General features: G+C 33.6%; 1 protein-coding gene across 1 annotated transcript in view; it reads right to left on the minus strand.

Moving 5' to 3' along the window:
• CUNH14orf39 (chromosome unknown C14orf39 homolog) overlaps positions 1 to 14,022 on the minus strand; it is a 47,634-nt gene that overhangs the window by 15,152 nt on the left and 18,460 nt on the right. Inside the window, exons 9-13 of the mRNA XM_077768925.1 lie at positions 13,382 to 13,473; positions 11,386 to 11,516; positions 10,616 to 10,692; positions 6,089 to 6,174; positions 5,745 to 5,803 (exon numbers count right to left, since the gene is read on the minus strand). Of these exons, the coding sequence (XP_077625051.1) occupies positions 5,745 to 5,803; positions 6,089 to 6,174; positions 10,616 to 10,692; positions 11,386 to 11,516; positions 13,382 to 13,473 (445 nt within the window). The remainder of the gene's footprint in view (positions 1 to 5,744; positions 5,804 to 6,088; positions 6,175 to 10,615; positions 10,693 to 11,385; positions 11,517 to 13,381; positions 13,474 to 14,022) is intronic.

A 14,022-nucleotide genomic window follows, 5' to 3' on the forward strand; every position in this document is an offset into this window, starting at 1 on the left:
ATCCTCCTCCCCATAGATAATCACTCTCCCAACTTCTGTTATGATTATATCCTTGATTTGCTTTATATAGTTTTATCACCTAAGTTAAGTCTATTTTTCCTGTTTTAAAAAGTTATATGACGAAATGGTAATATATGTTATCTTTTTTTTTTGGTCAACATATGCTTGTGAAATTCATATGTATTGTTTCATTTAGACATAATTTGCTTACTTGTATTGATGTAAAGGACTCCATTCTATAAACACATCACAATATATCTATTCTACTAGCAAATGAGCATTCAGGGTGTTTCTACTTTGAGACTATTACAAACACTGATGATATGTATATTCTTTTACATATATACTTGTATTTCTCTAAGTATATATCCAGGAGTGGAATTACAAGGTATAGGGTATATATCTTCCATTTTACCAAATTTTAAACTATTTTCCGAAGTTTAGTTTCCAAACTATTTATCAATTTTTGTTGTGGCACCTAGCTATCCCAAAAAAAGCTCCCACCTTAGGAGCTCATTCAGTTTCTAATTATAATTTAGATATGGTCTCAATAGACATTTATAAGTGAGAGTTCCTCCCAATAGTTATGAGAGTTCTTACTGTCCTATATTTGCATCAACACTTAGTGTTGCCAGACTTTCTGAATTTGCTAATCTGTTGGGTGTGTAGTAGCTAACTGCTGGCTTTTTTTTTCAGTTTCTTAATTTGCTGAGTATCTTTTCATGTTTATTTGCCACAAAAGTTTCTCTATTTGAAGTGCCTATTTGCGTATTTTGCACATATTTCTAATTGGGTTGTCTTTTTCTTCTTGGTTTGTAGAAGTTCTTAATACATTTTTAGAAACCAGTCCTTTGACAGTTTTATGTATTGCAAATATATTCTTGGTTTTTTTAAATAACATCTTTGATGAATGGAAACTCTTAAGTTTAATACAGCCAAATTTATCCTGTTTTATTATTGGGCTTTTTAATTCTTACTTAAGAAAATCTTTCCTACCTCTAATAGATGTTTTTGTTTGGCCATCTGAAAGCTTTATAGTTTTGCCTTTTGCATTTAAAGTCACAACCATGGTTTTCACCACAGATTAATTTCCTCAAAAGACAGGTTTGGGAGGCTGCTGAAAACAATCCTTTTTTCTTTTTCTTTTTTTAATGTTTATTTTTGAGAGAAGACAGGCACGAGTGGGGGAGGGGCAGAGACAGACAGGGAGACACAGAATCTGAAACAGGCTCCAGGCTCTGAGCTTTCAGCACAGAGCCCCACGCAGAGCTAAAACTTGGGAAAGGTGAGATCATGACCTGAGCTGAAGTCAGATGCTTAACCAACTGAGCCACCCAGGCACCCCTAAAAGTCTTTTTTTCTAAGATAACTACATGCCTTTTTGGGTATGAAGCTTTACCATATATGCTCAATGGTAGCTAGGACTATGCCAGATATGTGCATTTCCCCACATATCCGTATTAGGGGTGCACTGTTCCTAGAGATCAGCCATTTCTCCCTTATTTAATGCTCTGTCAGCTTGGTATATACACAGGATTATAAACAGGTGGAACAAATCATATGTGCAGATGAGATATCATTCTTCTTTCCAGAAGAAAGCAGGAAGAAAATCCATCTGCATGGAATAAGCATATTGTGTTGGCCAAACCCTATTTTGAGAGTGGGAGAAATAGATTCAAATTATAAGACCATTCTGAATATGCATATATTTACAGATTTTTTCTGCCTAAATGAATCAGTATTTTTAAGTTTTTATTTGAATTCCAGTCAGTTAACATACAGCATAATATTAGTTTCAAGTGTACTTAATAATTCATCATTACATAAAACACCCGGTGCTCATCACAAGTAGACTCTTTAATCCCCACCACCTATTTAACCCATCCCTCCATCCCCCTCTCTACTGCTAACCATCAGTTTGTTCTCTACAGTTAAGAGTCTGTTTCTTAGTTTGCCTTTCTCCCTATGATCATTTGTCAGTTTCTTAAATCCCATATAGGGGTGAAATCATATGGTATTTGTCTTTCCCTGATTGACTTATTTTGCTTAGTAGGATACACTTTAGCTCCATCCACATCATTGAAAATGGCAAGATTTCATTCTTTTTTATAGCTGAGTAATAGCGCATTGTATATCTACACACCACATCTTCTTTATCCATTCATCAGTCAATGGACACAGGCTGGGCACTTTCCATAATTTGTTTGTTGATAATGTTGCTACAAACATTGGGGTGCATGTATCCCTTTCAATTAGTATTTTGATATTCTTTGGGTAAATAGTAGTGCAATTACTGGATTGTAAGGTAGTTCTATTTTTAATTTTAGGAGGAAACTCCATACGGTTTTCCACAGTGGATGCACCAGTTTGCATTCCCACCAACAGTATAAAAGGGTTCCCCTTTCTGCACATTCTCATCAACACTTGTTTCCTGTGGTGTTAATTTTAGCAGTTCTTACAGGTATGTAGTGAAATCTCATTTTAGTTTTGATTTTTATTTCCCTGATGATGAGTGATACTGAGCATCTTTGCATGTGTGTTAGCCATCTGGATGTCTGCTTTGGAAAAGTGTCTATTCATGTCTTCTGCCTGTTTTTTAACTGGATTGTATTTTGGATGTTGAGTTTCTAAGTTCTTTATAGATTTTAGATACTAACACTTTATCAGATATGTCATTTGTAAATATCTTCTCCCATTCCATAGGTTGCCTTTTAGTTTTGTTTCCTTTTGTTGTGCAGAAGCTTTTTATTTTGATGAAGTCTCAATAGTTTATTTTTGCTTTTGTCTCCCTTGCTTCAAGTAACATACCTTGAAAGAAGCTGTAACGACTAATCTCAAAGAGGTTACTGCTGTGTTCTCTCAGATCTTAATGGCTTCCTGTCTCACATTTAGGTCTTTCGTCCATTTTGAATTTGCTTTTATGTACGGTATAAAAAGGTGGTCTAGATTCATTCTTTTGCACATTGCTGTCTAGTTTTCCTGACACCATTTGTTGAAGAGATTGTCTTTTTTCCAAATTGGATATTCTTTCCAGCTTTGTCAAAGATTAGCTGACCATATAATTGTGGGTCCATTTCTGGGCTTTCTATTGTTTCATTGATCTATGTGTCTGATTTTGTGCCAATACCATACTGTCTTGATCACTACAGCTTTGTAATATAACTTAAAATCTGGAATTGTGATGCTTTGGCTTTGCTTTTCTTTTTCAAGGTTGCTATTCAGGGTCTTTTGTGGTTCCATACAAATTTTAGGACTGTTCTAGCTCTGTGAAAAATGCTGGTGGTATTTTGATGGGGGCTGCACTTTATGTGTAGATTGCTTTGGATAATACAGACATTTTAACAATTTTTTTCTTCCAATTCATAAGCATGGAATGTTTTTCCATTTCTTTGTGTCCTTGTGTCATCTTTATTTTCTTTCATCAGTGTTTTATAGTTTTCAAAGTATAAATCTTTTTACCTTTTTGGTTAGGTTTATTCCTAGGTATCTTACAGTTTTTGGTCCAATTGTAAATGGGATAGATTCCTTGATTTCTTTCTGCTGCTTCATTATTTGTGTGCAGAAGTGTAACAGATTTCTGTACACTGATTCTGTGTCCTGCAACTTAATTGAATTTGCAGATCAATTCTAGCATTCTTTTTGGCGGAGTCTTTTGGGTTTTCTATATAGAGTATCATGTCATCTGCAGAGTGAAAGACTGACTTCTTCCTTGCTGATTTGGAGGTCTTCTGTTTTTTCTTACTGTCCAAATGCTGTGGCTAAGATTTCCAATATTGTGTTAAATAACAGTGGTGAGAGTGGACATTCCTGTCTTCTTCCTGATCATAGAGGAAAAGCTCTGTTTTTCCCCATTAAGGATGATATTAGGTGTGGGGTTTTTTGTATACGGACTTCTTTTATGTTGAGGTATAATACCACTAAACCTACATTGTTCAGGGTTTTTTAAATGATGAATGGATGTTGTACTTTATCAAATGGCTTTTCTGAATCTATTGAAACAATCATATGGTTCTTATCCTTTCTTTTGTTAAAGTGGTATATCACATTGATTTGCAAATATCAAACCATCCTTATATCCTGGGATTAAATCCACTTGATCATGGTGAATTATTCTTTTACTGTACTATTAGAATTGATTTGCCAGTATCTTGTTGAGAATTTTTGCATCCACTTCATCAGGGATGTTGGCCTGCAGATCTCTTTTCTAGTGGAATCTTTGACTGGTTTTGGAATTAGGTAATGCTGGCCTCATAAAATGAGTTTGAAAGTTTTCCTTCAATTTCTATATTTTGGAATAGAGAAGAATAGGTATTAACTCTTTAAAGGTTTGGTAAAATTCAGGGCACCTGGGTGGCTCAGTTAGTTAAGCATCCAGCTCTTGATTTCAGCTCAGATCATGATCTCACAGTGGGATCGAGCCCCGTGCCAGGTTCTCTGCTGATGATGTGCTCTCTCCCTCTCTCTCTGCCCTTCCCCGGCTCTTGTGTGTGCACTCACGCTCTCTCTCTCTCAAAAATAAAATAAACATTTAAGAAAATAAATAAATGTTTGGTAAAATTCTCCTGTGAAGCCATATGGCCCTATACTTTTGTTTGTTGAGAGATTTTCTTTTATTACTGATTCAATAGAATGAGCCATTTTTAAAACGTCAAAATGAAAGTCAGTGATCCACAAGTGACAGCCAAGAAGTGAAGACTTCTATATAGCCTAATGAGTGGAATAATTGTTATCCATACTGGATTATCAAAATATGTATATATGTACATGAGATAAATTATGTTACACATCATATTATACCTTATTTATTTATGTGACATCCTTGAAAATTTCCAACAGCTAGTTGACTGTAGGATAATAAACTCATACACATACATATATATATACACACATATATATCTTGTGACCTTTCTATGATTTTATTCAAAGAAAATAATCCAAGATAGTAAAATACTTAGGTAAAATATTATTCATAACAGGAAAAAAACCCCAAGCTGGAAACAAAAATTTTTTTGAGAGAGAGAAGAGAGAGCATGTGCACATAGTGCACACAGGGGAAGGGCAGAAGGAAAGGAAGAGAGAAAATCTTCAGCAGACTTCCTGTCCAGCATGGAGCCTGATATATGGCTCAACCTCACAACCATGGGATCATGATCTGAGCAGAAATCAACTGTTAGACACTTAACCAACTGAGTCACCCAGGTGCCCCCAAAAATATTTAATATTTTGAGAGAAAATGGCTAAATAATTAAAATAATTCAATATAAAAATAATTTAATATTTTGGGAGAATGGCTAAATAAATAATAGCATATTCTTACAATGGCATATGATAGTCATTAAAAATAAAATATATTTAATGGCATTAAAAATTTCCTCAAGAATATATCAAGTGGAAAGAAAAGGATACAAAATGATATACATAGCATGTTTCAAATCTGGGAGATAAATAAAAGAAAAAAAAATACACACATACATAGAAAAAAAAAGACAGGACATACACCAGTATGGATGGTGTCAGTTATAATCTGAGTGATGGTATCTTTACTTCTTTTGTATTTTTCTCTGTTTTCCAACTCTTTTACAATGAAATGATGTTTTATATTTAGTGAAAATGTTTTTAAAAACTAGGCATGCATGGTCAGTTAACTAAAGATGCAAACAATCCAAATAATGTATTTGAATAGTATAAAAACCAGATATAATTTGTTATTCCCACTTCTTAGGAAAAATATAAACAGCAAATACCTGTATCTCCTTTTTCAAACCACTGATTACAATTTGATTGTTTCTGTGGGGTTAACAATCTGTAATACAATAAATAAAATTTAGTATTATTTGCTGAGTTTTTAAACTATTTTAGAAATTAAAACATTTTCCTATTTTTAAATAACTTTGTTTTTTAAAGTTTATCTATTTTGAGAGAGAGAGAGGAAGGGAAAGAAAGAGAAGGAGAGAGAACCCAAGCATCACAGGGCTCAATCCCATTAACCCATTACCTCAATCCCATTACCTGAGCCAAAATCAAGAGTCGGAAGCTTAACCAACTGAGTCACCCAGGTGCCCAGCATTTTCCTATTTTTAAAAGTTACCTGAAATGCATCATATTCTGTGAATTTTTAATAGTCACAACATCTGAGCATTTTGAATGTTTATTCACAGGAGAGTCAGTAGGTACCTGAACAAAAGAAATGAAGCATTAGAACTGGCTACGCAAACAACAAAATTTTTTTTCTTGTCATGGCTACTGAAGGCTCTCCAAGAACATGGTCATCCTCTTCCTCCTCCTCATTATCAATAGGAACAACTACTACAAACATTAACTGAAACCACTACATACAAAATATTAAGTTAAATACTGGGAAACAAAGACTCTCAAGGAATTTGATGTTTTTTTGGACAAGTATAACAACCATGCTTGGTAGTATTTTGATTTTTAACACAAACTTAAAATTTTTATCCCTGGCAATTTTGTCTCTCAGGGAACATCTGACCATATCTGGAGATATTTTTTTTTATTTTGTTTGTTATTTATTTTGAGAGAGAGAGAGAGATCAAGGGAGAGGCAGAGAGAGAGGGGGAGAGAGAATCCCAACCAACCACACAAAGCCCCACGTGGAGCTCAATCGCATGAACCATGAGATCATGACCTGAGCAGAGATCAAGGGTCAGAAGCTTAACCAACCAAGCCACTGAGGTGCCTCTGAAGATATTTTTTACGGTCTTTTCTTAGGGGCAAGGTGCTATTGGCCTCTAGCTCACAAGATGACTCTACGACAAAGAATTATCTGCCCAAAATTGTCAAGTGTCATGGTTTAGACGAGATTGGGTGGGTTCAGGGTGGTATGGCTGTAGACTCAAGTGTTATGGTTTGGAAATTCTGATTTATTCCTAAAGGGTTGGCAAAATTTACATGAAAAACTGATTCCGGCGTGTTTTGAAAGGGGTGTGTGTGTGTATGTGGCAGAGAGAGAAGGGAGGCAAGTAAAGAAGAAAAGAGGAAAACAGAGAACCACTTATATTTGTTTCACTTACATTTCCATTTTTAGTTAATTGATCTATTCATGTTTTTCTTTTTTTTTCCAGGCTATTTAACAATTTATATTGTCCTAAAAAATTGTCCCCCTCACTTAAATTTTCAAATTTACTGATATAAAGTCTTAAATAGTATTCTTTTAAGATTTTGAAAAGATTTCTTCCATTATGTTCAATGATATGAACTTTTCTCCCCTCTATACTTTATTACATATAATAAAATTTTATTTTACAAGTATTTAAAAATTATTAACTTTTGGCTATACTGATTAATCCAACCTTTTAATTTCATTATTTCCTGTTCTTCTCTTTATTAATTCCTACTTTCTTTGCATTAATTGTTATTCTCCTATTTTGAATTGAGCTTTACATACATGGAATTAAACTTTTCCTACTTAAAAGTTCAGCTACTTTTAATCTTTATTTTCTAATATACTTGTTTTCAAATATAAATTTCTCTCTTAGAATCAATTTGGCTACATTCCACAGGTTTTGGTTTATAGTATTCTTTTAAAAAGTTTTTAAATTTTATTTTTATTTCTTCTGTAACCCCCAAATAATTTGAAAGTGTGTAAATTTCCTTTTTCTCTGCTAAATACTTTTTTTTTGAGAGGAGGGCTACATTTTTGTTTAACTGCTATTTTTTTAGATAGTGGTAAGTGAAGAAAGCGATTTTTTAGACTCATTGAGGTATTCTTTTGGTTAGTGAACAGTTAATTTTGGTGAATACTGCATATACCAGAAAAAATCAAGCAGAGAGGGAGTCTGAGAAATGACATTGTAGAAATGGTCCTATCAGCTCTGATAAGTGAACCTGAGTCACCTACACTTTAGAATTTCACAGCAGGTGAAAAATAAATATTTATCTTGTTTAAGATGTTACTATTTCATTCATTTGTTTTTGTGTTGTTACACATGTAGCCAAACTCAACGCTAAACTCAAGATAGTACTTAGAGAAAGCTACTTAGAGAAAGCTATCCTTTTTAAATTGTGGATTCAATACTTTCTTGGAATTCCATCAATTTTTTTTTATATATTTTGAAACTGTATAATTTGGTTTATTGTGATTTACTGTGGACTTGGTTATTCTTTTTAAAAACATGAAATATATTTGCCCCTATTAATGCTTTTTGTCTTGAACTCTATTACTTAATTTTTACTTAAATTTTAGTTAACATACACTGCAATACCGGTTTCAGGAGTAGAATTCAGTGATTCATCACTTACAACACCCAGTGCTCATTCCAAGTGCCCTCTTTAACATCCATCACCCATCTAGCCCATCCCTCACCCACCTCCCTCGATCAACCTTCCAGTATGTTTTCTATCATTAACAGTCTTTTGTGGTTTGTTACCCTCTTTTTATAAGGCATTGTTAACATCTACTTTTTTCTGCATTTGCCTGGTATATATTTCCCATTGTTATACTTTCACCCTTCACTTGTCAAGTTGTTTCAGCTCTTCTATTTTAAAAGTACGTATATGGCTGTATCACTCTAGAAAACAGTAAGGATGGAGTTTCCTTTAACAAGTTAAAAACAGAACTACCTCACAATCCAACAACTGCACTACTAGGTATTTACCCAAAGGATATAAAAATATAAATTCGAAGGGATACATGCACCCTGATGTTACAGCAGCATTATCAACAATGGCCAAATTATGGAAACAGCCCAAATGTCCATCAACTGATGAATGTATAAAAAAGATGTGATAGATACATATGTATATTATATATGTGTGTATTGTATATGTGTGTATATATATCTATTATATATATAATGGAATATTACTCAGCCATCAAAAAGAATGAAATCTTGCCATTTGCAATGACGTAGATGGAGCTAGTGAGTATTATGCTAAACAAAATAAATCAGCCAGAGAAAGACAAATACCATATGATTTCACTCTTATGTGGAACATAAGAAAACAGATGAACATGGGGTTGGGGCTGAAGAAAGGCAAACAAACCATAAAACAGACTCTTAACTATAGAGAACTAATTAAGGGTTGCTGGAACGGAGGTGGGCAGGAGATAAGCCAGATGGATGATGAGGATTAAGGAGAGCTTTTGTTCTGATAAGCACTGGGTGTTGTATGGACGTGTTGATCACTAAATCCTATACCTGAAACTAATATTACAATGTATGTTAACTAATTGGAATTTAAGTAAAACTTGGAAAAAAATAAAAGCATATGTCTGTTATTTTGTTTATATATCCCAGAGAAACATGTACGTCACATTTCTGACTACTGATTTGTTCAGAACTATTTATGGCATCTTATTTTCTATTTATAATGTATTCTAGCTATTTTATCTGCCCTCCCATTCCTGTCTTTTGTTGGACTGATTGAACGGTTTCATCTTTTTTCTTCTACTGTTTTAAAACTAGTAGTGCATTTCATTTCTCTTACTTTGGTTACCCTTACATGTTTAACATACACCCACTGGTTCACATTTTTCCAACAATATATAAGTGAATCAGTATTCGTATCTTCTTTCTAACTCCATCCCCAAAGAAAAAAAAGAACTTGGGTAAACTTTTGTTTCCCTCATTTATCTTCCCGCCTTCATACTATATTGATCTCATCTGAAATTTGAGTATCAGATTTAAAAACTTTTGTAATTAATACATATTTGGATAAGTTTCACTAATTACTTTGGTTACCACTGTCCCTCTATCTGTATGCATTAATTATAAATTAATGAAAGGCAATTATATTTTCCATTGAGAATTTCCCTCTGGACTATTTTCAGGAAGAATGAGGGGAAGACAGAGATGTGCCACTCTAGAAGCTAGCTTTCTGGGTGGTATGCTCCTTATTTTTCTTAAGCATTAAGAACCCTCTAGAAGGGTGCCTGGGTGGCTCAGCTGTTTAAGCATCCAACTCTTGATTTTGCCTCAGGTCACGATCTTGTGGTTTCAGAGTTTGAAACTGTGTCAAGCTCTGTGTTGATGATGTAGAGCCTGTTCTGGACTCTCTTTCCCTCTCTCTCCACCTCTTTTCTGCTTGTGCTCTCTCTCAAAATAAATAAATAAACCTAAAAAAGAATCCCTAGAGTTACCATCTATCTCTCTAAACCAACCTCCTATATATTTACTGCTTCTGCCTAGAGACAGTCATCCATTGCTGATGCCTACCCAAAGGCAGAGTAGATATGAGTTGAACAGGTGTTAACTAATTAACTCTCACTGAAGAAACCCAACCAATTACCCTATTACTGTCCCCAGACCCATACCTTTTACAATAGTACTCTATGCAAGTCTCGGGTAACAATTTCCCCCTTTAATCCAATCCTGTTTTCCTCCTTCAGAAATTCTGGTTTTGATCTGCTAGGTACAGGGCTTGGTATTTTTAAGTATCTTTTCTATTTTTTAAGAGTAAGTGAGAAGGTTATATGTTCAGGATACCATATTGAAATTCTTTTAAGACTTTTAGACCCTGAGGTTGTAGTGATGGCTGACTTAATATATTCATAACACATACACATACACACACACTGTTCTAAAAGCAGTATATTCACTATCTCATTTAATGCAAGCAAATATTTAATTTATATTATTAAAAAGGAAATACCTACCTGCATGTTGTTTTCTTTCTGCCTAATGTCACTACTGGCAACCTTTGACTGTTTCACAGAACTTTCTTCTTTTCTATCTAGGTTATCAAATTGTACAACTTCAAATGAATTCCAGAGATAGAATCAAATATTATGCCCAATATTCAACATAAACTTGTAATTTAAAAAATCAAATTACGTGAAAATTTAATTTAAATTATAGAAGTGTGAAATTCCTACAAAACTTTTAATTCCTCACTATATAAGTTATCACAATAAGCATGAATGTACAATGAAAACCAGCTTACAAAATTACATCTTTATAATGAGGAACCAAGACTGGGGGAAAAAGAACAGTTAGTGCAGTTAATCTAATACAATGTAGTTAATCTAATCTGCAGATCCACTGAATGAATTGTGATTCAAATGTCTCAGTGAATAGGTCACAAATATCATTAATACAAGTTGGCTACCCATTTTATTTACACATACTAATAACACAACTTCTCAAGTGAAAAATTATTCGTCCTCCTCTGACAGCAGTGCGACCCAACCAGAACACTTGTTTTAATATGTGAATGATTTCTCTCTCAAAGAGAAAAAAGTTAGGTATAGAAGGCATATTGTTCATTCTCAGAAAGAATCAAAGTGATACTTCCTGAGTCTATTGGTCTCTAGTATTGTTTGTTCTTAACTTACTCACATCAAATGATAACAAAAATTCCTTCTGTCTTTTCCTTTATGTGTTTACAAAGAAAATGAAGTTTTAAAATAATTAACAGATACTGTACCTACAACTCTTGCCTCTGAAGAATGCATTTTCACTGGTCTGACTAGTTTCTCAGCTTCATATAGAAGAAATAATTGACTGTTTTGAGGGGCTTTATTCAATATAAGTACATGTTCATCTTTTTCAAAAATTCTGAAGAGAAAAAATTACATTAAATATTTAGTAGGTAAGAAATTAACATATTTTAAATCTAAAAGAGACTCATATACTATATGGTATAAACTCATCTTGCAGATAGTAAAACTGAGTTCCAGAAAATTTAACAGATCTGCCCAATATTATTAAATTATTGACTGGTGTCACAGCTAAAACACACTTTTCCTGATTAAGTCCAGTGTTCTCAGTATACCACACTCTCATTTTTAAAACAGAATCATTTTAGAAGAATTTCTACACATGTCAAAAACATCTAAACCAAAACTTTATCCACAAACAGCATGCCATAGATTTCAAAGTACTTCACATTTTAAAAATAATTATTAAGAAACAAATCAACTACATGAATCCAGAAACCACTAAACAATATTACAAGTCATAAATGGGTCTTTTTAGTTTTTTACTTAAAGTTTTACTTAAGTTTCTTACCCACTGAATTTTTCCTAAATTAAAGAAGTAACTTTAATTATTTTTAGTTAAATAGTTTAAATGATGTTACTTCTAATAATTAATAGATATTGAGTAAAAATGACTGAACAGTTACATAAATTTCTCTTAATACAGAGGATTTTTACAGTACTAAAAAGTCAATGAAGCGAAATTTTGTACATGTACTTATTTCCTAATCAATTTCTTTACAGAATTAAAGACACATTATTATGTTTATAAGTGGGAGGGGGGATTCAAGAAGATAATAGATCCAAAAAAATGGGATCAGAAAAATTAATATGGGAGAGGAATGTGTTGAAACATCAGGACAAGAGCAATGGAGCCTAAGAAGATGAATTTAAGAAGAATAAAAAAGTATACAGGCAAAAAGAGAAAAGGTAGACATTTTCAGACAAAGCAACAGTAATACATCTATTTTTCTGTCACACAGTAACAGGTAAAATCTTTTTTTTTAATGCATCCACCACTGATGTCTGTTTTATCACCATAAGGATGAAAAACCAGGAAACGTACGATGCCACAGATTCAGTAGCATTTTGATTCATCTTCACTCTCTGTTGCAAAAGAAGAACCGGTCAAGCTGGTGACAGTGATAAAAAGGTAAATACAGGGGCACCTGGGTGGCTCAGTTGGTTGGGCATCCAGCTCTTGATTTTGGCTCAGGTCATGATCTCATAGTTCTACGGATAGAGCCCCATTTTGGGCTCTGCACTGATGATAACAGCCTGCTTGGGATTCTCTCCACCCCTCCCCCACTGGCCTGCTTGTGCCTTCTCTCTCTCTCTCAAAATAATAACCATTAAAAAAAATTTAAGTGGTTATCTTTGAGAGAGAAAGACACACAGAGACACAGAGAGAATGAGTGGGGGAGAGGGGAAAAAAGAGGGGGACACAGAACCCAAAGCAGGCTCCAGGCTCTAAGCTTTCAGCACAGAGCCCAACAAAGGGCTCAAACTCAAGAACCATTGAGATCATGACCTGAGCCGAAGTCGGATGCTTAACCAATTGAGCCCTGCAGGCACCCCTGTAAATACACAAACATTTTTTAAAAAATTAAATACAGTGCAGCTCCAACTATTATTCCTTTGTTTCACTACTACTGGTAACCCATCATGGAAAACTGAATGAAATATAGGTGCAATGACAGCTTACAAAACAGCAAATGTGCTGCTGTTACCTTATTTCTCTCTATACATTATCCCTGACCTTACTAAATAACAAGCATATTTTAACATTAGCCTGTAATATTTAAGGGTATAAATTAATATGTTCTGTAAGAAATAAGCAGAAAATAGCCTCCACAAAAATGTATATAGATACTGTGTGAATATGAGTGGCTTGGGAGAGAATATAGAATCAAAATAAAATCCCATTTTAAAGTTTACCTATACCTTTCTTTCAATTCCTTTCTCTTCTCTATATTTTTATTTTTTTCTTCCAGAGTTTCGGCAAGATTCTTAGTTTCATGAAGTCTTGCAATCTGCTAAATAGAAAAATGACAAAGCAAAACAAAATAAACACCTAAGAAACATATCCTTTATCTTAACTAATAAATATGATTTTTTTCTATATAATTACAGGATTTATGTTTTCATAGGATTAGCTATCTTTTAGTGAAAGTTGCTAAAATTGGGTCAAAATTAACAATAAATCATACTCCTTTAACTTTTCCTTACAATTCCATTAGCAACCTGGATTCAATGAACTTCCATCTTCCTTTTTAAAAAAAAGCACAGTTAGAAGCAAAGCAGACATCAATTTCTCGTATACAGACCAGTTATCATACATTTTAAAAGAAGTAGCATCTACTTTGTTCTTATTACTAAAATGACTTTACTGCTATTTGGAACCTTCTACCTATGAATGGCAAATGTATCTTCTTCAACACAATTTTTTAAAAATTCAGAAAATTAGCTATTCTATTTTTTTTCTCAGAATTTGGAAGTAACTTTGATGGGTTCTCAGTCAATGGAAGCCATTTCAAAAGATGACATTAAAAATGTATTCAAGAAAATATCCTGCACCATCAATC

The sequence above is a fragment of the Crocuta crocuta genome, unplaced genomic scaffold, assembly GCF_008692635.1.
Source record: "Crocuta crocuta isolate KB4526 unplaced genomic scaffold, BGI_CrCroc_1.0 scaffold10, whole genome shotgun sequence".
Lineage (NCBI taxonomy): Eukaryota > Metazoa > Chordata > Mammalia > Carnivora > Hyaenidae > Crocuta > Crocuta crocuta.